Source organism: Delphinapterus leucas, chromosome 17, assembly GCF_059928025.1.
Source record: "Delphinapterus leucas isolate spDelLeu-1000000601 "Yukka" chromosome 17, BTC_Dleu_Yukka2, whole genome shotgun sequence".
NCBI classification, from domain to species: Eukaryota; Metazoa; Chordata; class Mammalia; order Artiodactyla; family Monodontidae; genus Delphinapterus; species Delphinapterus leucas.
In genome coordinates this window covers 57,201,178-57,227,628 of record NC_143145.1, presented here as the reverse complement: position 1 = coordinate 57,227,628, position 26,451 = coordinate 57,201,178, and the positions used below count along the sequence as shown (strand labels likewise).

Genomic DNA, 26,451 nt, shown 5'->3' with positions numbered 1-26,451 from the left:
AGATAGAAAGATGATACAGTGAAGAAATGTATTCCTACTATTAAGGGTTATGCTAAAGCCTCATGTCTCTGTTTTAACCAACAACTTAACAAAAGCTGATCACTGTAAACTGCAATGTAGAAGAAAAATATACTAGAATAAGAATTCTCCTATGTGCTTTTATACATGTATAAACTTATATTAGTCACTTTTAATTTTAAAACACTAAAATTATTTCCACTGAAGTTACGATCAGAACAAGGTTGCAAATAACACAATTTTAAACCTTGTTCTGGAAGTATGGGTCATTGCCACAAGGTATAACATATAAATGGAGAAGGGGAAGATGGCAGAAGAGAAAGACGCGGAGATCACCTTCCTCCCCACAGATACATCAGAAATACATCTACACGTAGAACAACTCCTACAGAACACTGACTGAATGCTGGCAGAAGACCTCAGACCTCCCAAAAGGCAAGAAACTCCCCATGTACCTGGGTAGGGCAAAATAAAAAAGAATAAACAGAGACAAAAGAATAGGGATGGGACCTGCATCAGTGGGAGGGAGCCATGAAGGAGGAAAGGTTTCCACACACCAGAAGTCCCTTTGCGGGCGGAGACTGCGGGCGGCGGAGGGGGGGAGTTTTGGGGCTGTGGAGGAGAGCACAGCAACAGGGGTGCGGAGAGCAAAGCGGAGAGATTTCTGCACGGAGGATCGGTGCCGACCAGCGCTCACAAGCCCGAGAGGCTTCTCTGCTCACCCACCGGGGTGGGCGGGGCTGGGAGCTGAGGCTCAGGCTTCCGTCGGAGCGCAGAGAGAGGACTGGGGTTGGCGGTGTGAACACAGCCTGAAGGGGTTAGTGCACCATGGCTAGCTGGGAGGGAGTCCGGGAAGAAGTCTGGACCTGCCGAAGAGGCAAGAGACTTTTTCTTCCCTCTTTGTTTCCTGGTGCGCGAGGAGAGGGGATTAAGAGTGCTGCTTAAAGGAGCTCCAGAGACGGGCACAAGCTGCGGACCCCAGAGACGGGCATGAGACGCTAAGGCTGCTGCCGCCGCCACCAAGAAGCCTGTGTGAGAGCACTGGTCACTATCCACACGTCCCTTCCGGGGAGCCTGTGCAGCCTGCCACCGCCAGGGTCCCGGGATCCAGGGACAAGTTCCCCGGGAGAACGCACAGCGCGTCTCAGTCTGGGGCAATGTCACGCTGGCCTCTGCCGCTGCAGGCTCGCCCCGCACTCCGTACCCCTCCCTACCCCCGGCCTGAGTGAGCCAGAGCCCCCGAATCAGCGGCTACTTTAACCCCGTCCTGTCTGAGTGAAGAACAGACGCCCTCCGGTGACCTACACTGAGAGGCGGGGCCAAATCCAAAGCTGAACCCCGGGACCTTTGCGAACAAAGAAGAGAAAGGGAAATCTCTCCCAGCAGCCTCAGGAGCAGCAGATTAAAGCTCCACAATCAACTTGATGTACCCTGCATCTGTGGAATACCTGAATAGACAACGAATCATCCCAAATTGAGGAGGTGGAGTTTGAGAGCAAGATTTATTATTTTTTTCCCCTTTTCCTCTTCTTGTGAGTGTGTATGTCTATGCTTCTGTGTGAGACTTTGTCTGTATAGCTTTGCTTTCACCATTTGTCCTAGGGTTCTATCCGTCTGTTCTTTTTTTTTTTTTCACTTTAAAAAATTTTTTTCTTACTAATTATTCTTTTATTTTAATAATTTTATTTTATTTTATCCTCTCTTTCTTTCTACTTTTTCTCCCTTTTATTCTGAGCTGTGTGGATGAAAGGCTCTTGGCGCTCCAATCAGGAGTCAGTGCTGTGCCTCTGAGATGGGAGGGCCAACTCCAGGACACTGGTCCACAAGAGACCTCCCAGCTCCACATAATATCAAATGGCGAAAAGCTGCCAGAGATCTCCATCTCAACACCAGCACCCAGTTTCACTCAATGACCAGCAAGCTACAGTGCTGGGCACACTATGCCAAACAACTAGCAAGACAGGAACACAACCCCACCCAATAGCAGAGAGGCTGCTAAAATCATAATAAGTCCACAGACACCCCAAAACACACCACCAGACGTGGACCTGCCCACCAGAAAAACAAGATCCAGCCTCATCCACCAGAACACAGGCACTAGTCCCCTAGACCAGGAAGCATACACAACCCACTGAACCAACCTTAGCCACTGGGGACAGACATCAAAAACAACGGAAACTAGGAACCTGCAGCCTGCAAAAAGGAGACCCCAAACACAGTAAGATAACCAAAATGAGAAGACAGACAAACACACAGCAGATGAAGGAGCAAGATAAAAACCCACCAGACCTAACAAATGAAGAGGAAATAGGCAGTCTACCTGAAAAAGAATTCAGAAGAATGATAGTAAAGATGCTCCAAAATCTTGGAAATAGAATAGAGAAAATGCAAGAAACATTTAACAAGGACCTAGAGGAACTAAAGATGAAACAAGCAACGATGAACAACACAAAAAATGAAATTAAAAATACTCTAGAAGAGATCAATAGCAGAATAACTGAGGCAGGAGAATGGATAAGTGACCTGGAAGATAAAACAGTGGAAATAACTACTGCAGAGCAGAATAAAGAAAAAAGAATGAAAAGAACTCAGGACAGTCTCAGAGACCTCTGGGTTAACATTAAACGCACCAACATTCGAATTATAGGGGTCCCAGAAGAGGAAGAGAAAAAGAAAGTGACTGGGAAAATATTTGAAGAGATTATAGTTGAAAACTTCCCTAATATGGGAAAGGAAATAGTTAATCAAGTCCAGGAAGCACACAGAGTCCCATAGAGGATAAATCCAAGGAGAAACATGCCAAGACACATATTAATCAAACTGTCAAAAATTAAATAAAAAGAAAACATATTAAAAGCAGCAAGGGACAAATAACACTCAAGGGAATCCCCATAAGTTTAACAGCTGAACTTTCAGCAGAAACTCTGCAAGCCAGAAGGAACTGGCAGGACATATTTAAAGTGATGAAGGAGAAAAACCTGCAACCAAGATTACTCTACCCAGCAAGGATCTCATTCAGATTTGATGAAGAAATTAAAACCCTTACAGACAAGTAAAAGCTGAGAGAGTTCAGCACCACCAAACCAGCTTTACAACAAATGTTAAAGGAACTTCTCTAGGCAAGAAACACAAGAGAAGGAAAAGACCTACAATAAGGAACCCAAAACAATTTCGAAAATGGGAATAGGAACATACATATCAATAATTACCTTAAATGTAAATGAATTAAATGCTCCCACCAAGACACAGATTGGCTGAATGGATACAAAAACAAGACCCATATATATGCTGTCTACAATAGACCCACTTCAGACCTAGAGACACATACAGACTGAAAGTAAGGGGATGGAAAAAGATATTCCATGAAAATGGAAACCAAAGGAAAGCTGGAGTAGCAATCCTCATATCAGACAAAATAGACTTTAAAATAAAGACTATTAGAAGAGGCAAAGAAGGACACTACATAATGACCAAGGGATCGATCCAAGAAGAAGATATAACAATTGTAAATATTTATGCACCTAACATAGGAGCACCTCAATACATAAGGCAAAAACTAACAGCCATAATAGGGGAAATCGACAGTAACACATTCATAGTAGGGGACTTTAACACCCCACTTTCACCAATGCACAGATCATCCAAAATGAAAATAAATAAGGAAACACAAGCTTTAAATGATACATTAAACAAGATGGACTTAATTGATATTTATAGGACATTCTATCCAAAAACAGCAGAATACACATTTTTCTCAAGTGCTCATGGAATATTCTCCAGGATAGATCATATCTTGGGTCACAAATCAAGCCTTGGTAAATTTAAGAAAATTGAAATTGTATCAAGTATCTTTTCCGACCACAACGCTATGAGACTAGATATCAATTACAGGAAAAGATCTGTGAAAAATACAAACACATGGAGGCTAAACAATACACTACTTAATAACGAAGTGATCACTGAAGAAATCAAAGAGATCATCAAAAAGTACCTAGAAACAAATGACAATGGAGACACGACGACCCCAAACCTATGGGATGCAGCAAAAGCAGTTCCAGCAGGGAAGTTTATAGCAATACAATCCTACCTTAAGAAACAGGAAACAACTCGAATAAACAACCTAACATTGCACCTAAAGCAATTAGAGAAAGAAGAACAAAAAACCCCTAAAGTTACCAGAAGGAAAGAAATCATAAAAATCAGATCAGAAATAAATGACAAAGAAATGAAGGAAACGATAGCAAAGGTCACCAAAACTAAAAGCTGGTTCTTTGAGAAGTTAAACAAAATTGATAAACCATTAGCCAGACTCATCAAGAAAAAAGGGAGAAGACTCAAATCAATAGAATTAGAAATAAAAAAGGAGAAGTAACAACTGACACTTTAGAAATACAAAAGATCATGAGAGATTACTACAAGCAACTCTATGCCAATAAAATGGACAACCTGGAAGAAATGGACAAATTCTTAGAAATGCACAACCTGCCAAGACTGAATCAGGAAGAAATAGAAAATATGAATAGACCAATCAGAAGCACTGAAATTGAAACTGTGATTAAAAATCTTCCAACAAACAAAAGCCCAGGACCAGATGGCTTCACAGGCAAATTCTATCAAACATTTAGAGAAGAGCTAACACCTATCCTTCTCAAACTCTTCCAAAATATAGCAGAGGGAGGAACACTCCCAAACTCATCCTATGACACCACCATCACCCTGATACCAAAACCAGACAAGGATGTCACAAAGAAAGAAAACTATAGGCCAATATCTCTGATGAACATAGTTGCAAAAATCCTCAACAAAATACTACTAAACAGAATCCAACAGCACATTAAGAGGATCATACACCATGATCAAGTGGGGTTTATTCCAGGAATGCAAGAATTCTTCATTATACACAAATCAATCAATGTGATACACCATATTAACAAACTGAAGGAGAAAAACCATATGATCATCTCAATAGATGCAGAGAAAGCTTTCGACAAAATTCAACACCCATTTATGATAAAAACCCTGAAGAAAGTAGGCATAGAGGGAACTTTCCTCAACATAATAAAGGCCATATATGACAAACCCACAGCCAACAACTTCCTCAATGGTGAAAAACTGAAAGCATTTCCACTAAGATCAGGAACAAGACAAGGTTGCCCACTCTCACCACTGTTATTCAACACAGTTTTGGAAGTTTTAGCCACAGCAATCAGAGAAGAAAAGGAAATAAAAGGAATCCAAATCAGAAAAGAAGAAGTAAAGCTGTCACTGTTTGCAGATGACACGATACTATACATAGAGAATCCTAACGATGCTACCAGAAAACTACTAGAGCTAATCAATGAATTCAGTAACGTAGCAGGATACAAAATTAATGCACAGAAATCTCTGGCATTCCTATACACTAATGATGAAAAATCTGAAAGTGAAATCAAGAAACATTCCCATTTGCCATTGCAACAAAAAGAATAAAATATCTAGGAATAAACCTACCAAGGGAGACAAAAGACCTGTACGCAGAAAATTATAAGATACTGATGTCAGAAATTAAAGATGATACAAAAAGATGGAGAGATATACCATGCTCTTGGATTGGAAGAATCAACATTGTGAAAATGACTCTACTACCCAAAGCAATCTACAGATTCAATGCAATCCCTATCAAACTAACACTGGCATTTTTCACAGAACTAGAACAAAAAATTTCACAATTTGTATGGAAACACAAAAGACCCCGAATAGCCAAAGCAATCTGATAATGAAAAACAGAGTGGAGGAATCCAGCTACCTGACTTCAGACTATACTACAAAGCTACAGTAATTAAGCCAGTATGGTACTGGCACAAAAACAGAAATGTAGATTAATGGAACAGGATAGAAAGCCCAGAGGTAAACCCACGCACATATGGTCACCTTATCTTTGATAAAGGAGGCAGGAATGTACAGTGGAGAAAAGACATCCTCTTCAATAAGTGGTGCTGGGAAAACTGGACAGGTACATGTAAAAGTATGAGATTAGTTCACTCCCTAACACCATACACAAAAATAAGCTCAAAATGGATTAAAGACCTAAATGTAAGGCCAGAAACTATCAAACTCTTAGAATAAAACATAGGCAGAACACTCTATAATATAAATCTGGTGGCATCTTTAGGCTTTTCTATGTATAGTATCATGTCATCTGCAAACAGTGACAGTTTTACTTCTTCTTTTCCAATTTGTATTCCTTTTATTTCTTTTTCTTCTCTGATTGCTGGGGCTAGGACTTGCAAAACTATGTTGAATAATAATGGTTAGAGTGGGTATCCTTGTCTTGTTCCTGATCTTAGAGGAAATGCTTTCAGTTTTTCACCATTGAGAATGATGTTGGCTGTGGGTTTGTCATATATGGCCTTTATTATGCTGAGGTAGGTTCCCTCTATACCCACTTTCTGGAGAGTTTTTTTTATCATAAATGGGTGTTGAATTTTGTTGAAAGCTTTTGCTGCATCTATTGAGATGATCATATTGTTTTATTGTTCAGTTTGTTAATGCGGTGTATCACATTGATTGATCTGCGTATATTGGAGAATCCTTGCATTCCTGGGATAAATCTCACTTGATCATGGTGTATGATCCTTTTAATATGCTGTTGGATTCTGTTTGCTAGTATTTTGTTGAGGATTTTGCATCTATGTTCATCAGGGATATTGGTCTGTAATATTTTTTGTGTGTGATATCTTTGTCTGGTTTTGGTATCAGGGTGACGGTGACCTCATCAAATGAGCTTGGGAGTGTTCCCTCCTCTATACTCTTTGGAAGAGTTTGAGAAGGTTGGGTGTTAGCTCTTCTCTAAATGTTTCACAGAATTCTTCTGTGAAACCATCTTGTCCTGGACTTTTGATTTTTAGAAGATTTTTAATCACAGTTTCAATTACATTACTTGTAATCAGTCTGTTCATATCTCATATTTCCCCATGATTCAGTCTCGGAAGGTTGTGCTTGTCTAAGAATTTGCCCATTTCTTCCAGGTTGTCCATTTTATTGGCATAGGGTTGCTTGTAGTAGTCTCTTATGAGCCTTTGTACTTCTACAGTGTAGTTGCTATTTCTCCTTTTTTGTTTCTAATTTTATTGATTTGAGTCTTCTCCCTTTTTTACTTGATGAGTCTAGCTAAAAGTTTATCAATTTTGTTTATCTTCTCAAGTAACCAGCTTTTAGTTTTAATGATCTTTGCTGTTGTTTTCTTCATTTCTATTTCATTTATTTCTGCTTTGATTTTTATGATTTCTTTCCTTCTACCAACTTTGGGTTTTGTTTGTTCTTCTTTCTCTAGTTGCTTTAGGTGTAAGGTTAGATTGTTTATTTGAGATTTTTCTTGTTTCTGGATGTGAGATTATCTTTCTATAAACTTCCCTCTTAGAACTGCTTTTGCTGCATCCCATAGGTTTTTAGTCATCATGTTTTCATTGTCATTTGTTTCAATGTATTTTTTGATTTCCTCTTTGATTTTTTCAGTGATCTCTTGCTATTTAGTAGCATATTGTTTAACCTCTATGTGTTTGTGTTTTTTACAGTTTTTTTTCCTGTAATTGATTTCTAATCTCATAATATTGTGGTTGGAAAAGATGCTTGATAATATATCAGTTTTCTTAAATTTACCAAGGCTTGATTTGTGACCCAAGATGTGATCTATCCTGGAGAATGTTCTGTGTGCACTTAAGAAGAAATTGTATTCTTCTGCTTTCATATGGAATGTCCTATAAATTAAATATCTGTTAAGTCTATCTGGTCTATTGCATCTTTTAAAGGTTTTGTTTCCTTATTAATTTTGTCTAAATGATTTCTCCATTGGTGAGAGTGGGGTGTTAAAGTCCCCTACTCTGAATGTGTTACTGTCGATTTCCCCTTTTATGGCTGTTAGTATTTGCCTTATGTATTGTGGTGCTCCTATATTGGGTGCATAAATATTTATAATTGTTATATCTTCTTGGATTGATCCTTGCTCATTATTTAGTGTCCTTCCTTGTCTCTTGTAACAGTCTTTATTTTAAAGTCTATTTTATCTGACACGAGTATTGCTACTCCAGCTTTCTTCTGATTTCCATTTGCATAGAATATATTTTTCCCTCCCCTCACTTTCAGTCTGTAGGTGGCCCTAGGTCTGAGAGGGTCTCTTGTAGACAGCATGTATATGGATCTTGCTTTTGTATCCATTCAACTAGTCTGTGTCTTTTTGTTGGAGCATTTAATCCATTTACATTTAAGTTAATTATCAATATGTATGTTCCTATTACCATTTTCTTATTTGTTTTGGTTTTGTTTGTGTAGGTCCTCTTCTTCTCTTGTGTTTCCTGCCTAGAGAAGTTCCTTTAGCATTTGTTGTAAAGGTGGTTTGGTGGTGCTGAATTCTCTTAGCTTTTGCTTGTCTGTAAAGCTTTTGATTTCTCCATCAAATCTGAATGATATCCTTTCTGGGTAGAATAATTTTGGTTGTAGGTTTTTCCCTTTTATCACTTTAAGTACATCCTTTCACTACCTTGTGGCCTGCAGAGTTTCCATTGAAAAATTAGCTGATAACTTTACAGAGATTCCCTTGTATGTTATTTATTACTTTTCCCTTGCTGCTTTTAATATTTTTTCTTTGAATTTAATTTTTGTTAGTTTGATATTAATCAAACTAATTTTGATTAGTTTGATTAGATGCATATTAATGCGTTTCTGTGTGTTTCTCCTTGGGTTTATCCTGTATGGGACTCTCTGTGCTTCTTGCACTTGAGTGGCTATTTCCTTTCCCATGTTAGGGAAGTTTTCCACTATAATCTCTTCAAATATTTTCTCAGACACTTTCTCTTTCTCTTCTTCTTCTGGGAGCCCTATAATTTGAATGTTGGTGTTTTTAACATTGTCCCAGAGGTCTCTGAGACTGTCCTCATTTCTTTTCATTCTTTTTTCTTTATTCTGCTCCATGGCAGTTATTTCCACCATTCTATATTCCAGCTCTCTTATTCATTCTTCTGCCTCAGTTACTCTGCTATTGTTTCCTTCTAGTGTATTTTTCATTTCAATTATTTTGTTGTTCATCACTTTTTGTTTATTCTTTAATTCTTCTAGGTCCTTGTTAAAGATTTCTTGTATTTTCTCAATCCATGCCTCCATTCTATTTCCAAGATTTTGGATCACTTTTACTACCATTACTCTGAATTCTTTTCCAGGTAGATTGCCTATTTCCTCTTCATTTATTTGGTCTTATAGGTTTTTACCTTGCTTCTTCATGTTTAATGTATTTTTCTGTCATCTCATTTTTTTTGATGGGTAGGGCTGTGTTCCTGTCTTGCTGGTTGTTTGGCCTGAGGTGTCCAGCACTGGAGTTTTCAGGTAGTTGGGTGGAGCCATGTCTTTGTGCCAAGATGAGATGAGGAGCTCTGGGAGAGCTCACACTGATTAATATTCCCTGGGGCCTGCAGTTCTCTGTTAGCCCAGTGTCTTGGACTTGGTGTTCCCACCACAGGGGCTCAGGTCAGACCCCCAGCCTGGATACCAAGACCCCAGAAACCACAAGGCAAAAAAATAAATAAAGACAAAGCCCAAGGCAAATAATAAAGCTAAACTGAACAAACAAAAACAAACACACAAACAAAAAAAGAAAAGAAAACAGACAAATAAAACCCAAGACAAATAACAAAAACAGATCCAAGCAAACAAAAAACAATCCAACAAGCAAACAACAACAACAGCAAAAACCCACAAGGAAATTAAAAAGCCAGAAGACACCCAAACAAACAAGACAGCCCAAAAACCAAAACCAATAATAAAAACAAAACTAGCTAAACAGAAAACAAAAAAATAAAACAAAAGTAAAAGGACAAGCTAAAAGAAAAGCTAAGAGAACAAAAGACAAACACACGAAAATGACAAAAACAGAAAATGAAACATAAAAGAAATTTTTAAAAAGACAAAAACAAAGTAAAAACACTATGAAACAAAACAACACAAAAATATCAAAAGAACAAACCAACAGAAAACAAAATCACAAAACAAATGAAAACAAAAACCAGACAACAAAAAAGAGCAGAATAATAACAAGAAAAAAAAATAAAATAAAATTAGAAAAATAAAAAATATGTTAGAAAAAATAAAAATGAAACAACAAAACACAACATCAATAAATAAATAATAAATTTTAAAATTTTAAAAATAAAAGTAAGGATTCCATGGTGCCTCTTCCATCAGTGCCCTTGCCCCCATGGTGAGCTCCGTGCAACCCACACTTCCCCAGGAGGCCCTCCAAGACCTTTAGGTAGGTCTCTGAACCCATTGTGTCAGCCCCACCTTTGCGTGTGTTTTTTTCACCAGCATCTGCTCCTGAAGCTGGCCCAGAGCACATGTGCCCACACAGGCCAACTGGGGCACAGACTTCCCACCTGTACCCATGCAGCCAGAAGAGGCTTTGGTGGGGGTGGGACACAGGCCTGGGGCCCATGCAGCCCTCGGAGGCTTTGAGGGGTGCAGTGCTCAGGCCCAGGACACACACGGCCAGAGGAATCTTTGTTGGGGTGGTGCGCAGGCTGCCAGGACCCACCTAGTCCTTGGAGGCTTTGGGGGAGCAGTGCTCAGGCCCACTGGGACCCGTGCAGCCAGAGGAGGCCCTGGCAGAGCAGGGCTCAGACCCGGGCCCTAGCAGGCTCACTGGGGCCCAAGAGGGTAGAGGATACCCTGACTTGAGGGGTGGGCAAGCCCACTCAGGTGTGCCCACTGCCCAAGGAGGCCAGGCCAGCAGGTGGGGAAGGGCACTGCAATGGCGGCCCTGCCCTTTGCTCACCAATTAACAATGGTGCCCGACTTCTCTGGTGGCCCGGTCTTCCTCTGCCAACCTTCCCGGCTGTGAAGCCCTTCCCTCTTGCTGCCCCAGGCTGCCTCCCCACCGTCAACAGCCATCCCCTCCCCAGGTCCACCCTCCAAACCTCACTCTCCAGTACCCAGCCCTCCTCTCCACCAGGAGACACACAACTCAGGCTGAGGTGCACAGTGCTGTGACACAGACCATACACATAGGTCCCACTGTGTCTCGCCCTCTACAGACCAGCTGCCACATTCCCTTCTGATCCCGCAATCCCCTGAAGGTCCCTCTCTGTCCCCACTGATCCCCTCACCATGAATGGGGCCCTCTGAGTGTGGGAATCTCTTTTCTTCCCTAGCCCCACTTCAGGGGCACCAGTCCTGTCCCACCTCCACTTTTCTTGCCCCCCTCCTTCCCTCCCACGTCATACTCAGTTGCACAGAGATTCCTCCAGTCCCCGTGGGTGTCTGAGGTCCCCCACTAGTGCTCAGTAGGTGCTCTGCAAGAATTGCTCTGATGCATTCTTGTGTACTTGTGAGGAGATGTGAACTCCACATCCTCTTACTTGGCCATCTTGACTCCGCCCCCTCTCCAAATGGGTTGTTTTCTATATTCAAATCAGCACCAAAAGAAGGACTCAGGAAAGTTGAAGAGAATGCTTTTTAATTTAATTTTATTTATTTATTTATTTAATTTTTTATTTTTGGCCACACAGCGCCACTTGTGGGATCTCAGTTCCCTGACCAGGGATTGAACCCGGGCCACAGCAGTGAAAACACTGAATTCTAACCACTAGGCCACCAGGGAACTCCCATGCTTTTTTATTTTTAATTGTTAACTTTTATTACAAGACAACCACAACTTCAGTAAAGAAGGGATGGGGTGCAGAAAAAATGGAAGAGTGGGAGAGACATCATCAATAAATCAATGCAAACCAAGACTTAAGCTTTCTGCAAAACAACAGAGCTTTCATTACACATTACAATTTCTGTGTGATTTTTAAAGATAGGTACTGTCCTGTGTACTTCTGTATATATCATCTCATTCGAGAAAGAAAGTTACCATAGGTACTTTATCATTAATGTTCCATTATGTGCTTAATCTTTATTTGGAACTTGGTGTGTTTTTAGAAGGCTATTTTATTTCACAGTTCCTACTTCTACTTCTGACATCTGTTCATCAGACACTTCAGGGATGCAAATATTAAACAGCAATTGTAAATAACATGTCATCTTCTCAAACCAAAGCAACCTCAATTTAGATATATTAAAGGTTTATAAAACAGAAGTCCACTGAGAATAAAGAGACACACATAGATGTAATAAATATGTGGAGACTTCACCAAAGGTATCAAAACCAAGCACAGGCTGATAGCTATTGCTACCAGTAGAAATGGCAAAAACACCTGAAAAGAGCAAATTTTTTTTTAAATTAGATACAAAAACCCATTTAAGGTACTTACATATTTACATAAACAAAATGTAAGATATAAGCTACTCATAGAAAATGGGTTAAATTATCCATGAGTTTAGAGAAACCTGGCTTACTATTTAAGATGTTGAAAATTCTTATTGTTAGGGTGTTGGCTGTAGGGAATGAACATCTAGCATTTGACTGTTCGTGAGTGAAAATAATCATGACCATTTGCCGGTAGGATAAACATCTTCTGGTCTAGAAGGCATGAGTTCTTTAAGAGGGAGTTCCTAAGGCCTAAAGGAAGTCAAAACAATTTTCCCAGAAAAATATCTCAAGGCAGTAGGAAATTCATCTCAATAACACAGAGTATCCTCAGACCCTCTGTTACTCAAGTAGATATTGACAGGTAAATATTATGGCTTTGTAGGCTCAGTATATTAAAAACAAAACAAATCAAAATAAAAACTTTGGCCAAAACAATTCTCCTTATTTTTGTGGATTTTTTTGGCTTCTGTTTTGGCCAAAAACCTTGAATCCCTATACTTGGCACTTGCTTTGTGTTAGTATTGCAAGTGTTTTGCACCAAACATTACCCTACCTAGGGAGAAAATTCAGTAGGCAGTCACTTTTACAATGTATTTAAGAGATAGATATGAATCTATACCTCCAAAGTATAACACAGCTAGTCACAAGTTATTAAACCCTTTAATTAGAGGGTCACTCATTTGGGGTTTAAATCATTAAGAAACTCCTTTTTTTTTTTTTAACATCTTTATTGGGGTATAATTGCTTTACAATGGTATGTTAGTTTCTGCTTTATAACAAAGTGAATCAGTTAGACATATACATATGTTCCCATATGTCTTCCTTCTTGCGTCTCCCTCCCTCCCACCCTCCCTATCCCACCCCTCCAGGCTGTCACAAAGCACCGAGCCAATATCCCTGTGCCATGCGGCTGCTTCCCACTAGCTATCTACCTTACGTTTGTTAGTGTGTATATGTCCATGACTCTCTCTCGCCCTGTCACAGCTCACACTTCCCACTCCCCATATCCTCAAGTCCGTTCTCCAGTAGGTCTGCATCTTTATTCCTGTCTTACCCCTAGGTTCTCCATGACATTTTCTTTTCTTAAATTCCATATATATGTGTTAGCATACGGTATTTGTCTTTTTCTTTCTGACTTACTTCACTCTGTATGACAGACTCTAGGTCTATCCACCTCATCACAAATAGCTCAATTTCGTTTCTTTTTATGGCTGAGTAATATTCCATTGTATATATGTGCCACATCTTCTTTATCCATTCATCTGATGATGGGCTCTTAGGTTGTTTCCATCTCTGGGCTATTGTAAATAGAGCTGCAATGAACATTTTGGTACATGACTCTTTTTGAATTTTGGTTTTCTCAGGGTATATGCCCAGGAGTGGGATTGCTGGGTCATATGGTAGTTCTATTTGTAGATTTTTAAGGAACCTCCATACTGTTTTACATAGTGGCTGAACCAATTCACATTTCCACCAGCAGTGCAAGAGTGTTCCCTTTTCTCCACACCCTCTCCAGCATTTATAGTTTCCAGATTTTTTGATGATGGCCATTCTGACTGGTGTGAGATGATATCTCATTGTACTTTTGATTTGCATTTCTCTAATGATTAATGATGTTGAGCATTCTTTCATGTGTTTGTTGGCAATCTGTATATCTTCTTTGGAGAAATGTCTATTTAGGTCTTCTGCCCATTTTTGGATTGGGTTGTTTGTTTTTTTGTTATTGAGCTGCTTGTAAATTTTGGAGATTAATCCTTCGTCAGTTGTTTCATTTGCAAATATTTTCTCCCATTCTGAGGGTTGTCTTTTGGTCTTGTTTATGGTTTCCTTTGCTGTGCAAAAGCTTTGCAGTTTCATTAGGTCCCATTTGTTTATTTTTGTTTTTATTTCCATTACTCTAAGAGGTGGGTCAGAAAGGATCTTGCTGTGATTTATGTCATAGAGTGTTCTGCCTATGTTTTCCTCTAAGAGTTTGATAGTTTCTGGCCTTACATTTAGGTCTTTAATCCATTTTGAGCTTATTTTTTGTATGGAGTTAGGGAGTGATCTAATCTCATACTTTTACATGTACCTGTCCAGTTTTCCCAGCACCACTTATTGAAGAGGCTGTCCTTTCTCCACTGTACATTCCTGCCACCTTTATCAAAGATAAGGTGTCCATATGTGCATGGGTTTATCTCTGGGCTTTCTATCCTGTTCTATTGATCTATCTTTCTGTTTTTGTGCCAGTACAATACTGTCTTGATTACTGTAGCTTTGTAGTATAGTCTGAAGTCAGGGAGCCTGATTCCTCCAGCTCCTTTTTTCGTTCTCAAGATTGCTTTGGCTATTCGGGGTCTTTTGTGTTTCCATACAAATTGCAAAATTTTTTGTTCTAGTTCTGTGAAAAATGCCAGTAGTCGTTTGATAGGGATTGCATTGAATCTATAGACTGCTTTGGGTAGTAGAGTCATTTTCACAATGTTGATTCTTCCAATCCAAGAGCATGGTATATCTCTCCATCTATTTGTATCATCTTTAATTTCTTTCATCAGTGTCTTATAATTTTCTGCATACAGGTCTTTTGTCTCCTTAGGTAGGTTTATTCCTAGATATTTTATTCTTTTTGTTGCAGTGATAAATGGGGGTGTTTTCTTGATTTCACTTTCAGGTTTTTCATCATTAGTATATAGGAATGCCAGAGATTTCTGTGCATTAATTTTGTATCCTGCTACTTTACCAAATTCATTGATTAGCTCCAGTAGTTTTCTGGTAGCATCTTTAGGATTCTCTATGTATAAGTATCATGTCATCTGCAAACAGTGACAGCTTTACTTCTTCTTTTCCGATTTGGATTCCTTTTATTTCCTTTTCATCTCTGATTTCTGTGGCTAAAACTTTCAAAACTATGTTGAATAAGAGTGGTGAGAGTGGGCAACCTTGTCTTGGTCCTGATCTTAGTGGAAATGCTTTTAGTTTTTCACCATTGAGGATGATGTTTGCTGTGGGCTAAGAAACTCCTTTTAATTGGTAAAATACCCCTGAGAAAGATAACCTATCATCTCAGAGCTTACCATCAGTTATCCAAAAACTGAGAGAGGAGAGAAGAGCATTCATGTGGGCATTAGAGACAAATTTCAAGCACTTACGCTATGGTTACCCTTGCCTTCCTTTTTGATGCAAATGAATATCAAATAATAATATAAATAATAATAACTATCAATGTGGCTCTGTATTGTTTGCATGCCTTAGCTCATTTAATACATCCCACATTTTTCGGAGGTAAGCATTATTTATTCCCATTTTAGGTCTGAAGACACTGAGGATCAGTGGTTAAAAAACAAGAAGATTCCCCTTCCCTGTGTACTCTCTGAGCATACTCTGGAGGCCACCACATAGCAATGCTCATACTATGGTTTTGGTTCATCTGACTGTCTACATAGATTATAGTCTGCCTGAATGCAGAAGCCAAGTCTTATTCCTTTCTGCACCCAGAATACCTAGCAAGGTATTCAAATCATAGTGGCTTCTCAATAATTGATCTAATTAGGGGATGGCTGGATGGAAGTAGAAGGAACTGAAAAGAAAAGATGGTTGTAAGTCAACCAAAGCTGATGATTAGAATGTTGCTTCCTCCCAGAGTTCTTTCTTATATTTTGTACTTAGTGAGAGACAAACATCCTAAAGAGACTGCCTAGATTTGAATCTTGGCTCCACTCCATGCTGTGTGACCTTGGGCAAGTGACAACTTTGATAGACCTATTTCCTTATCTGTAAAATGGGGATAACACTAGTATCCATCTTTCGTATTACTGAGAGAAATAATTTTGATAATCCAAGCAAAGCTTTTAACATGATGCTGAGCCAATCAAGCCCGTTTTTACTATCCTGATAATCAAAGCATCAGGCCACCTTTCTCCAATAGTTTCCTTATGCTGTCCAGTTTTTTCTTCTTTCCTTTTCTATGATTAAAGAGCACTCCTGTGAAACTCTTCTTCATCCAGACTGAAAGTAAGTTTAAATGTAAGTAGAATTGAAAGGATGGAACTTTTTGGTGATCAAGTTAAGCTGACGTTTCAGGACAGGAGATGTTATAACTTGTGACCCCACAGCAGCACTTGCCTCTTCTTATTTCCCACCTGCAAAATCTGACCCTGACTGTGGAAGATGCTGGTATGCAGTGGTAGCTAGCTACAGGACTAAACAAAGTAATCTCTGCCGAAAAGACTTATAATGATTTGTCTGACAGTCCAGAGGACTATCCTTCTCTCTAACAAACCAAACAGAACCTGAGAGATTTTATATTGAGTAAAATCTACCCAATAAAAATAAAAATTAAAACTAAGACCAAATTATCTGTACATGCTTCACAATTTGTTAGTAATAAAAAGATCTACTTGTAGACATTCTGAATATAGTCTTCCAATACATTTACACCCATTATCTTTGATTTCACACAGAAAAAAATTAGAAAACTCACTTTTACCTTATAAGGTTGAGGTAGATTGGGCTTTTGGTATCTCAGTTTTAGTATTCCTGTCATTGATAAAGCAGACCAAATAGAAACTACAATATAAAGATCGTTTATCAAATCAATTAGGTTTGTCAAGACAACCGCGATGGACACCATAATGACAAGTAGTAGCACAGACATAAATGGAGAGGAGTAAATATTAAGCATGTTAAATAACAAAGGCAGCTGGCCCTCTTGGGCTGCAATGTATATTACTCTTGACGATTCATATACATTAATCAGAAGGTTGCTAAATAATGAGGCAGAAATACCAAAAGGAATAACTCATGTTAATGAGGGGTTAACTCTATCAGTCCATGTGAGAGCCACAGCATCTGCAGAAAAACCAGAACACACAGAAGAAAATGTATTTAAAAAGATAATGATAAAACTTTAAAAATTATTTTTTTAAAAAAGAAGGACATTTAAAAAGTCATTAAAAATTTGAATTTCATTTAATTTCACACTTTAATTCCTTATGCATGTGTCCATTTTAGCTCTGTCAAACCAGTTATTATTTTATGTGTCTTCCCCAACAGACAAGGAATTTCACTTCTTGAGGGCAAAGATCATTTACTTTCTATAAAACTACTTCATTCAGTGACAGACATAGAGTAAATTTTCAATGATACTTGTGAAATAAATTGATTTTGTTGAATGGATGATTGAGTGAGTGCTTAAACTAAAACTAGTTTACAGAGTACTGATAATTACCGTCAGAGTGAAAAAAAAGCACAGTGCAATGCTGCTGACACAGGAATGAGACTCACAAAGTTCCCATATCATGGTGCAATTTGAAATACTTAACAGAAATAAAAATAAACCATATAGATAGGGAAAATAAATTACACACAGATTAAAATACTTATGACTTCTGGGCACTAGCCTAAACTATAGACCAGGGGCTCTCAGGGGAGGTGGTTTTGCTCCTCAGGGGTCATTTGACAAAGTCTGGAGACATTTTTGGTTGTCACAACTGAGGAGGTAGGAGGTTACTGCTGTCATCTAGTGGGTAGAGGCCAAAGATGCTGCTAAATATCCTACAATGCATGGGACAAAACAACAAAAAATGATATGGTCCAAAATGTCTAGTGCTAAGATTGAGAAACCTTGGTATTGACCAATCTTTAGAGAATATTGAGATTTTTTAAGTTAAAGGTGAAGAGATCTTATGAATGCTAATTCAGTATAAGTCAGTAGATATAAAAGGCATCAGTGAAAACAATTATCCACTATCTATGAATCTATCTGAATCCAATTCATATTATGTAGGATATATAAGCTAGGATAGATCATTCAGACTCAGAAAAAACAATTCTCAGTTTTTCAGTGGAAAGAGTGCAACACGATCTTGTGTCCCTGGGGGTAGGGGTCCTCCAGGGTTATGGCAAAGTTGTTTTCCAGGAGAGCCTCCAGCACGTCAACATACTGGCTTATAACAAACAGTAAAATTTTTTCAATATGATGAAATTGAAATTTCATCAGTGGTTCCTGTTCTTTAAAGTCTATTTTTTAAAGCCCTTTCAAATAGCCTCAAGTGCTCTTTTCACTATTCTCTTTAATGCTATTCTATAATATTGGGTCTTGTTTTAAAATGTCTCCTGCCTCACTTAATATTCATTTTAAAAAAGGTATTGTTGGTTATTCCTCCTGAACAGTCATACGTCTGCACATTTTCCATTTTCAGACACATTTCAGAAATACTTCTTTTCAGTAGTGAAGCACTTGTTCTCCTTTGATTTCCCATCCTTTTCAAACCTGGTTGGTTATAATTAGAGGAAGTTCTAGTTCAGCTCTGCTGCATAATCTTTATCTCTATCTTACAATTGATATTTCTTTCTTTTTCATTCCTTCCCTTATGTTATTTATTTTCTTTAAAAAATTATATTATAAATGCTTTTGATAAAAGTAAAATAAATAGCTCCAAAACACATAAAGTAAAAATGTGTCCCTTTCTTTGCCAATCCTTCATTCATACACCCCAGAAGTAACTACCGTTAACATCTTTTTTGATATACTTTCATAACTTTTCTATGCATATATAAGCATCTGTGAGAGGTATGTATATGTGTACATATATGTATTTGTGTGTGTGTGTGTATGTGTGTGCTCCTGCATGGTTAATCTTGCTTTTTTCACCTTCCAATATATATTGATCATATTAATACATATACATCCATCTAATTATCTTTAAAAATTTTCAGTATTCCATTATATAACTGCAACTTAAATTATTTACTATTTCCATACTGGTGGATTTTTAGGTTGTTTTCAATTTTTTACTAATTAAAAATGTTCTTTAATGAACACACTTGTGCCCTCAGATGTTGGTGCACTTCTCCTCTGAGAGTAAATTCTTAGAAGTGGGACTTGTGAGTCAAAAGGTATATACTTTTTAAAATAAGCTAGGTATTATAAAATTACCCCCCAAAAATGATTGTACCAATTTACTAGTAAGTGATTTTAACATTTTCAGTTTCCTCTCAAAGTACTTAATCATGCCTGGTTGACCAGTTATCTGCAGGCTGCTTCTGGTCAAAGAAACCTTCTTAGCCTCTGCTCCCAGACAATGTACTTACTCTTTTGGATTATCTTTTCCTATGCCAATAGTCTCTAGTTTCAAGTATGACACGGAAACCTCAAGAACACCAAGTGGGAGAAACCCTTGTCAACAGTGTGTTAGCAGGGCTTTCAGGAACTTTGAAATCCTCAGACTGAAAAAGCCAGGAACCTGTACTCCTCACTATGACATTTCCACAAACCTCATTGTAGAGGGACAGGCTTCCCCTACTGTGCTGTAGAACTTACTCTATTTTTTCTTCTAAGAAAAACACACACATCCTAGATGGTCTATATCCTTTTGTAGCTTTTCATGTTTTTTAAATATACCCATTTGTTTGAAAACATTCACTCCTTAATCCTTAAAATTCCTTAATTTAGGAATCCATTTCTTTTGCTTATAATTTTTTCTCCTACTATATAAATTTTGCCGTTCATTAAAGAAAATTTGGAAAATTTAGTAAAGAATAAACAAAAATCACCCTCAATATCATTCCAACAGGTCATTATTAATTAGTTATTGATATTTTCTGTTTTATATTGTAATATAGATCCTGCCTTTGCTCTCATTATTACATTATAAACAGTCTTTTTACTTTAAGTATTCTTCAAAAATATGATCTTTGAAAAATCTCAGGATGGTCTATTATATACATTTCTATAAATTATTTATTTATTTCAAATTTATTGGATATTTTGGTGGTCCTTAATTTTTTGCTTTCATAGGTAATGCTATGATGATTGTCCCTGTACATACATTTTTCATGTATAGCTCTGATTATTTCCTTAATGTAAGTTCATAATACAATAAAAGGTAGATATTTGAAATCAAAAATATTATTTCAGAATTTAAACAACATCTAAGGATGATATGTCTAAAAGAATTGTATTAATTATAGTCAAAACACTTCATGTGTCTTCCATACATGCCAAAACTAGTATACCGCCCACAAAAATGCTGCAACTGTTATGACACACCAGAAGAGATATTCATCATTTTTAACAATGAGTATGGCCAGAGCACTGGCCAAAACAGGTGCCAGCTTCAGTGAGCCATTACGGCTGAGCCAGCTGACCAACAGCCCTGACCACACCTGTACGTAGCTTCATAAATTTATTTTCTACATAATCAAAGTAGTTAATAAATCATTACTTGTTTTTGTCCAATTTAGCAATTGGTTTGTTCCCACAAATACTCAGAATCTTGACTATTTCTAGTGTACAGCTCCCTAACAGAGCTAGACCACTATGAATCAACACTGATATCATGCATATGGCAGCTTCCTACATGGCAGTAACACAAGAATTGAGGCAAAGTGTGTTAGGACTTTTATATTAAACCTCCCTTAGATTTATTTCCAGTGCCCCAAAGATTTACCAAAACAGTAATAGCTACTCAAAAGACATTAGTCCCAAAAGTACTGGCTGATAACTCAACGTTTAATGCTGATTTGAGGAAATTGCTGGTCTTTCATATTTCCTGTTCCTCATTTCTTTCCAAATTTCCTTTTATTCCTTGAATCTGTTACTCATTTTTAAATGTATGTTTATTTCCTTAAGGTTTTCCTATTCTTTCATTTTTTATTCTACAGCTAGGACCCTAAAATAGTTATCTTTTTGTCAGATTTCCAATATGTTCAGGGCCCTTTGCCACTATAAATTTTAGAGTTATTTATGGTAAATAACAACATTATATTACATATTAAGCATATTAACTATGTATATCAGTTGACCATTAGCATCTATTCTTTTAACTGCTAATGTCCTACATTTCAAGTTTATCATTCTTTATGTCACCTAGAAGAACATTTGGAAAATTCATGTTGTGAAATTTTTAGTAAATATAATATACATATTATATATATTATAAGCACTGATTACACAGTGTCACTCTGGTGAGAAGAGATCATGAAAGGAATACTAACATTTTGAACCCAGTCTGCACCATACGCCATCATTATATATACTTTTCCATATTATCAGAAAACACATTACCATGTTTTAATGTGAAACTCATTTCTAAGCCAAATCATGCTCTTTGGCCCCTCTGTTATTTTCAAAAATTACAAGTTGACTCTCTATAAAATAATGAAAAGCAAACAGCAGTCTCAACTGGTAAAATGATACTTACATATGCTAAAAGGACCAGAACTGTCCTTATTATTATTTATTGCCTTAGTTATTTACATACAAACCTGAAGAGAGAATTTCCTTGGGTGTCAGAACAGTCAGGTAGGAAATGTTAACCAGTAAATAAACAATAGCCACCAGAGGGAATGCAATAAATATGCATTTTAGAATTGTCTTCCTGGGTTTCTTCAGCTCCCCTATAACACGCAAAAGAGCAAAATCACAACTGGTAAAACTTATGCCTTAAATTAACCTTTAAAATTGCTCCATGTATCAAGTGTTGGGCTGGACTCTTCCTATCCGCCCCAGCCACCACCACCGCCACACGCGCATGCACGCACACAGTAGGAACTGCTACACACACCCCTCCCTTCACAGCTTGGTGCTAAATGAAAAAAAAAGGGGGTTAATGTCTTCATTTCCCCCATAGATGGTAAAATTTCTGAAGAAATGCACAAGAATGAAAGTGAAAACTTAGCCCATAAGACCCTGTAGGTTCGGAGTCTACCTGTGTCTTCAGTCTCCTTTGTTAGGTACTAGGTAATGAGTTTGAGTAGTGGGAATACAGTGGTGAGCAAAAACAAACATGAAGCTCAACATTAAGAAGAGGACCTATGATTAATTCAATAATCACCTAAAGAAAAGTTAAAATAGTGACTGTGGTAAGCGTCCATGTGAAAAGGGAGAAAGGGCTGTGAGAATACAGTATATGACAAGTTGATGATCCCCTTTGCTATCCGTGTTACAGGCACACTGGTCTTCTTTCAGTTTCTCAAAAGTGTCGTGCTCCTAGTTGCCCCTCAGCCCATTCTCTCACGTGGAATGTTCTTTCCTTTTCTAGTTGCCTAGTTGACACTTACCCTTCCTTCAGCAATCATAACTTCTTCTGGGAAAATAGGAGCTAAAAATCTCCTAGACTAACAAAACTGTCCTATTATACATTCTCATAGCATTTGTGAAAAGAGTAAAAGAGTCCGTCATAAATACTCTCTCCCTGTAGTCTCTTTACCTTCCCTTTATGCCAATATCGTGTGCAGAAAAGACGTGATTTAGCATCATATATAATGATTTTCCAGGATAGTCTTATTCTCAAATATTGTCCCATTTGTGACACCATTTTCCCCAGTCTCACCGTTCTCTGAGAATTATCCCTGACATAAAGAATTGAACGTTATAGCTGTGTGTACACAATGTGACTCCGTGCCCTGGTAATAGGTAATAGGACCAAGCACAGACCTCTGACTCACTGGAAACCAATCATTGCCAGTACACGAGAAGATTTCTTGCAAGAATTTGAACCATATGTCAACAAAACTGAGAGAATCAGGAAAAAAGCACGTAATGGCAGCACAAAAATCCAGCTAATAACTCTAGTTTTTAAGTTCTAGAGCTTCCCTAATTCCTGTTGCTCCTGAAGACTGGTTGCTCAGGTCTCCCTTGAAATACAGCATCATTCTTGCAGCAAGTTCCCCTTTGCTAGTTTAAGCTAATGTGTGTGGGTTTCTGGTACTTAAAGCTAAATCCCTCTGACTAATAAATATTTGTCCTTTGACAAATGTCAGATTCCTTCCATCTGCATCTGCCCAAAGGTTGAATGTAATGCCCATGGCATACACAAATATGAGCTGATTAAGTACTTGATGAGTAAAGAATTAGAAAACTCTCATTTAAATGCTGCCTGAACCACTTAACTATTTATGAGCTTCTGGACAATTTATTGACTGTCAAGGTTTCAATTTCCTTACCTATATATTGGGGAAATGGAAAATACAGAGACAATAAAATTCCAATCAAATGCCTAGCACTTAATAAGTTATTAATGACTATGGTTATTAGTTAAAGCTTTTGGGCAAGCAGAAGGGCTACTTTTTAGGATAACCTGTACTTTCCTCTGGGCCTTTTGCTCTTTCTCATTATGTATTAGATTGTTACAGAGAGGATAGGAATATAATACAATATAATATACAATATAATAGCTAGACAGGTAGTGAATATCCTTGGCTTTGAACTTAAAAGATGGCTGTTCCTATGGTAGGCAAAGCCAGCTGCCTACAAATTACTATTTTACTGGTAAAAGTGTTACTTAGATGTTAGTTATACTTAAAATTTATTAAGTGAATTAACAATCCCAGCATACACTGAAATTCCTTCAGCTTTTGTTTACTGCTAGCTGGTTTTCAAGAATTCTGTAATAATTGATAGGTTAGCAAATTTTGTTAATCTGTCTTCAGCAAAGTCATCTAGCAATGAAACATCTTTGGCAATGGAACAAAATGAAATTGGCACAGATAGACACCAAAGATATCTCCTCTATCCTTAAAAGAGAGAGAGACAAAATGAGAGAGAGAGAAAAAGAAATTTTTTCTCATTATGCTAGCCTCTCAAATTGCAGTGACCCATTTACTCATAAAAGACTAATCTCTTATAGCTTTCTTTTCTCAATACTTCACTTTTAAATTCAAAGCCAAATTTCCTCTCATGCTCAAAATTCACCAATGACCTCTTAAAATTTTTTCTGATCAGTTCTCACACTCTTCAATTTCTGAAGCATTTCACCATGTTGATTTCACTCCCTTTTGGAAACATGGTGATTTTCTTTCATAATTCTCTAAACTTCCTCTGGCTTCTTCAGCAGATCCTCTTTCTCCACATACTGCCTAAAAGTTGGCATTCTCCAGTCATCTGTCTCCAGTCCTATGCCATCTTGTTCTCCTCTCTCTAGGTGCTTGGCTTAGCAATCGTATCTATCATAAAGCCCATCAGGTGGAAAGCATTTTTGCAGTCACCCAAGATTGTGTGCCATGTCTTATACACACCTGCACACTTCTAGTCTCCACAGCTTCACTCAGATTTTTCTACTGCTAGAACTTTTTGGATTCAATGAAAATCGCTACCTTTTCCACTTGATGACACAGCAAAAGGTGATTTTACCTTCCACTGAATTTCCATAGTAATTGTATTTTTCCCTTGTAGCCACTTATTAAATACTATCATGCCATTATTTGCTCATAAGGCACAGAATTATAGTGATTTTAAGTGATAATGCCCATTTTTCAAATGAAGGAGAAAAAAAAAAATAAGTCCAGAGAGTTAAAGATACTTGCCAAGCTAGTAAGTGGCAGAAGTCAGGCCAAAATCTAGGTATTGCCAGTTCTACTAGACTATAAGCCTCTTTGGGGTAAAGAATACATCTTACTCATCTTCAGGCCCTAATACAGGACTTTAAAAATAGTCAGTGTTTAAAAAAATATCTGCTGATCGAGTGATTTAATGAATGATGGACACATCAGTCACTACAGGGGGTACTAAGATTAAAGGAAAAATTTGTTCAGTAGTAGAGCGTCTGCTTCATGTTTAAATGTCAAAGAAAAAAACTGATAAAATGGTTGACTTTGAGAAACATGAAATAAGTGTGCAAGTTTCCTGAGGAGGTGAGAGGGAAAGGATACAGGTAGAGTTCAAGGGAAGAGACTGACTTTGAAAGTGAAGAGAAAACTTTTGTCCTGATGTTGAAAGGAAGAGTATTAAGTCCAGCCTTAGAGCAATCAAGGATATCTATGATTCTATTCTTTTTAAAACTACTTAAGAGCCTGAGTGTGTCGCACCCACCCACCCATAACACAAACATAGCCTGCATTGGATTATTCTTGGATTCACCGTTTCATGGAAAGGGAGTATTTCCACAGCCCGAGAATTCATCCATTAATAGAATGAAAACTAGTTTGACATGGAGGTCCCATATCTGTGGTCCCGGAATAGAAAGCTGAAAAAGAGAAGTTATTCAAGAAAATAAATACTTTGGAATAACTGTGGGAAAAATTAAGAGTAGGTGATAAGTGCAGAGCTGGCATATCTTGATCTGATTTAGAAAATAATAAGGAAGAAAAAACAGATTGAATCATTTATTTTAAATGAAACACAAAATATAATAAAAGATGTGCATTTCACATGGTGTGCAATAAGTCATGGCTTGAGATTGTTTTTCTCAAGGTATTGTTGGTTACCTGCTATATACATAGAGTATCCTCCACCTGAATATGAAAAATATCCTTGGAAGACAGCTTCTGTAAACTGGGAGGCTTCTGGAAACTCAGCACCAAAGGAGTTCTAGATTCTGCTTCCTCCCTCTCACCAGCAACACTCCTCCACTTAGGGAAATAAGGCCGAGTATGGCCATTTTCAACACGGTGCTGGATATCTGAAGCCAAGTCACCTCTTTCACACCACGAAAATTCAGGATTCCCACAATCCACAATATGGCCAGGGCCAGACATTTCTTTGGCAGCTTTGGAGCACAGCAGCTGGGAGAAAAGGGCTGGATGCTGTACCCAGTGAGGAGCAGAGACTGACTGGCAGCTAGCCCTGGCCCCAGAAACAAGGTTACCCAGAGGTTCAGGAAAGAGATCAAGTTGCCAAAACATTTCTTCAGACAATAGTAGTGAACTCCACAGCATGGGAAGGTTATACCTCTCTCTGCGGAGCAGAGAGAGGTCATAATGGGCAATAAGGCACAACCAGCCCAGATGCACAGGGAGAGCCCCACGTTCATGCACGAGTACTTCAATACCCCTTTGGGGGCCACAAAAATGCCTGCTCCAATTAAATTAACATAATTATATTAATTAAAAAACTTGTGCCCCAGGAATATCCAGATACGCTCTTGAGCTGTATCTTCCTCTCTGCATCCATTGTAATTGAAGAATTTTTAAATTTTATTTATATAAATTATAATTTCTGAATTTTCTTGCCTATGTTGCTGGAAAGGATGTTCATGGATTCTCTGAAATAAAAGAGTGCTGCCCTTTTTTTTTACACCGTTGTTAAATATAGCCTATGTTCAATCATTGACAAAATACATGTGATGCATCCAAGTAAAATAATGTAAGATTACTTGGAAGGGTTTAAGTTTGACTTGTTTTTTAAATTATTATCAAAATAATACATTCAGATGGAAATAAAGGATTTCAATAAGACA

The 26,451-nt window shown here is 37.9% G+C and overlaps 1 protein-coding gene across 1 annotated transcript; it reads right to left on the bottom strand.

Moving 5' to 3' along the window:
* Positions 1-11,846: 11,846 nt before the first annotated feature.
* SLC7A13 (solute carrier family 7 member 13) lies at positions 11,847-26,165 on the bottom strand. The gene is given in 7 exon segments (XM_022555056.2): positions 11,847-12,095; positions 12,098-12,239; positions 16,761-17,122; positions 21,542-21,673; positions 25,481-25,584; positions 25,586-26,094; positions 26,097-26,165. Coding segments are annotated over 7 exon segments (1,440 nt in total). The 3' UTR covers positions 11,847-11,973.
* Positions 26,166-26,451: the final 286 nt, after the last annotated feature.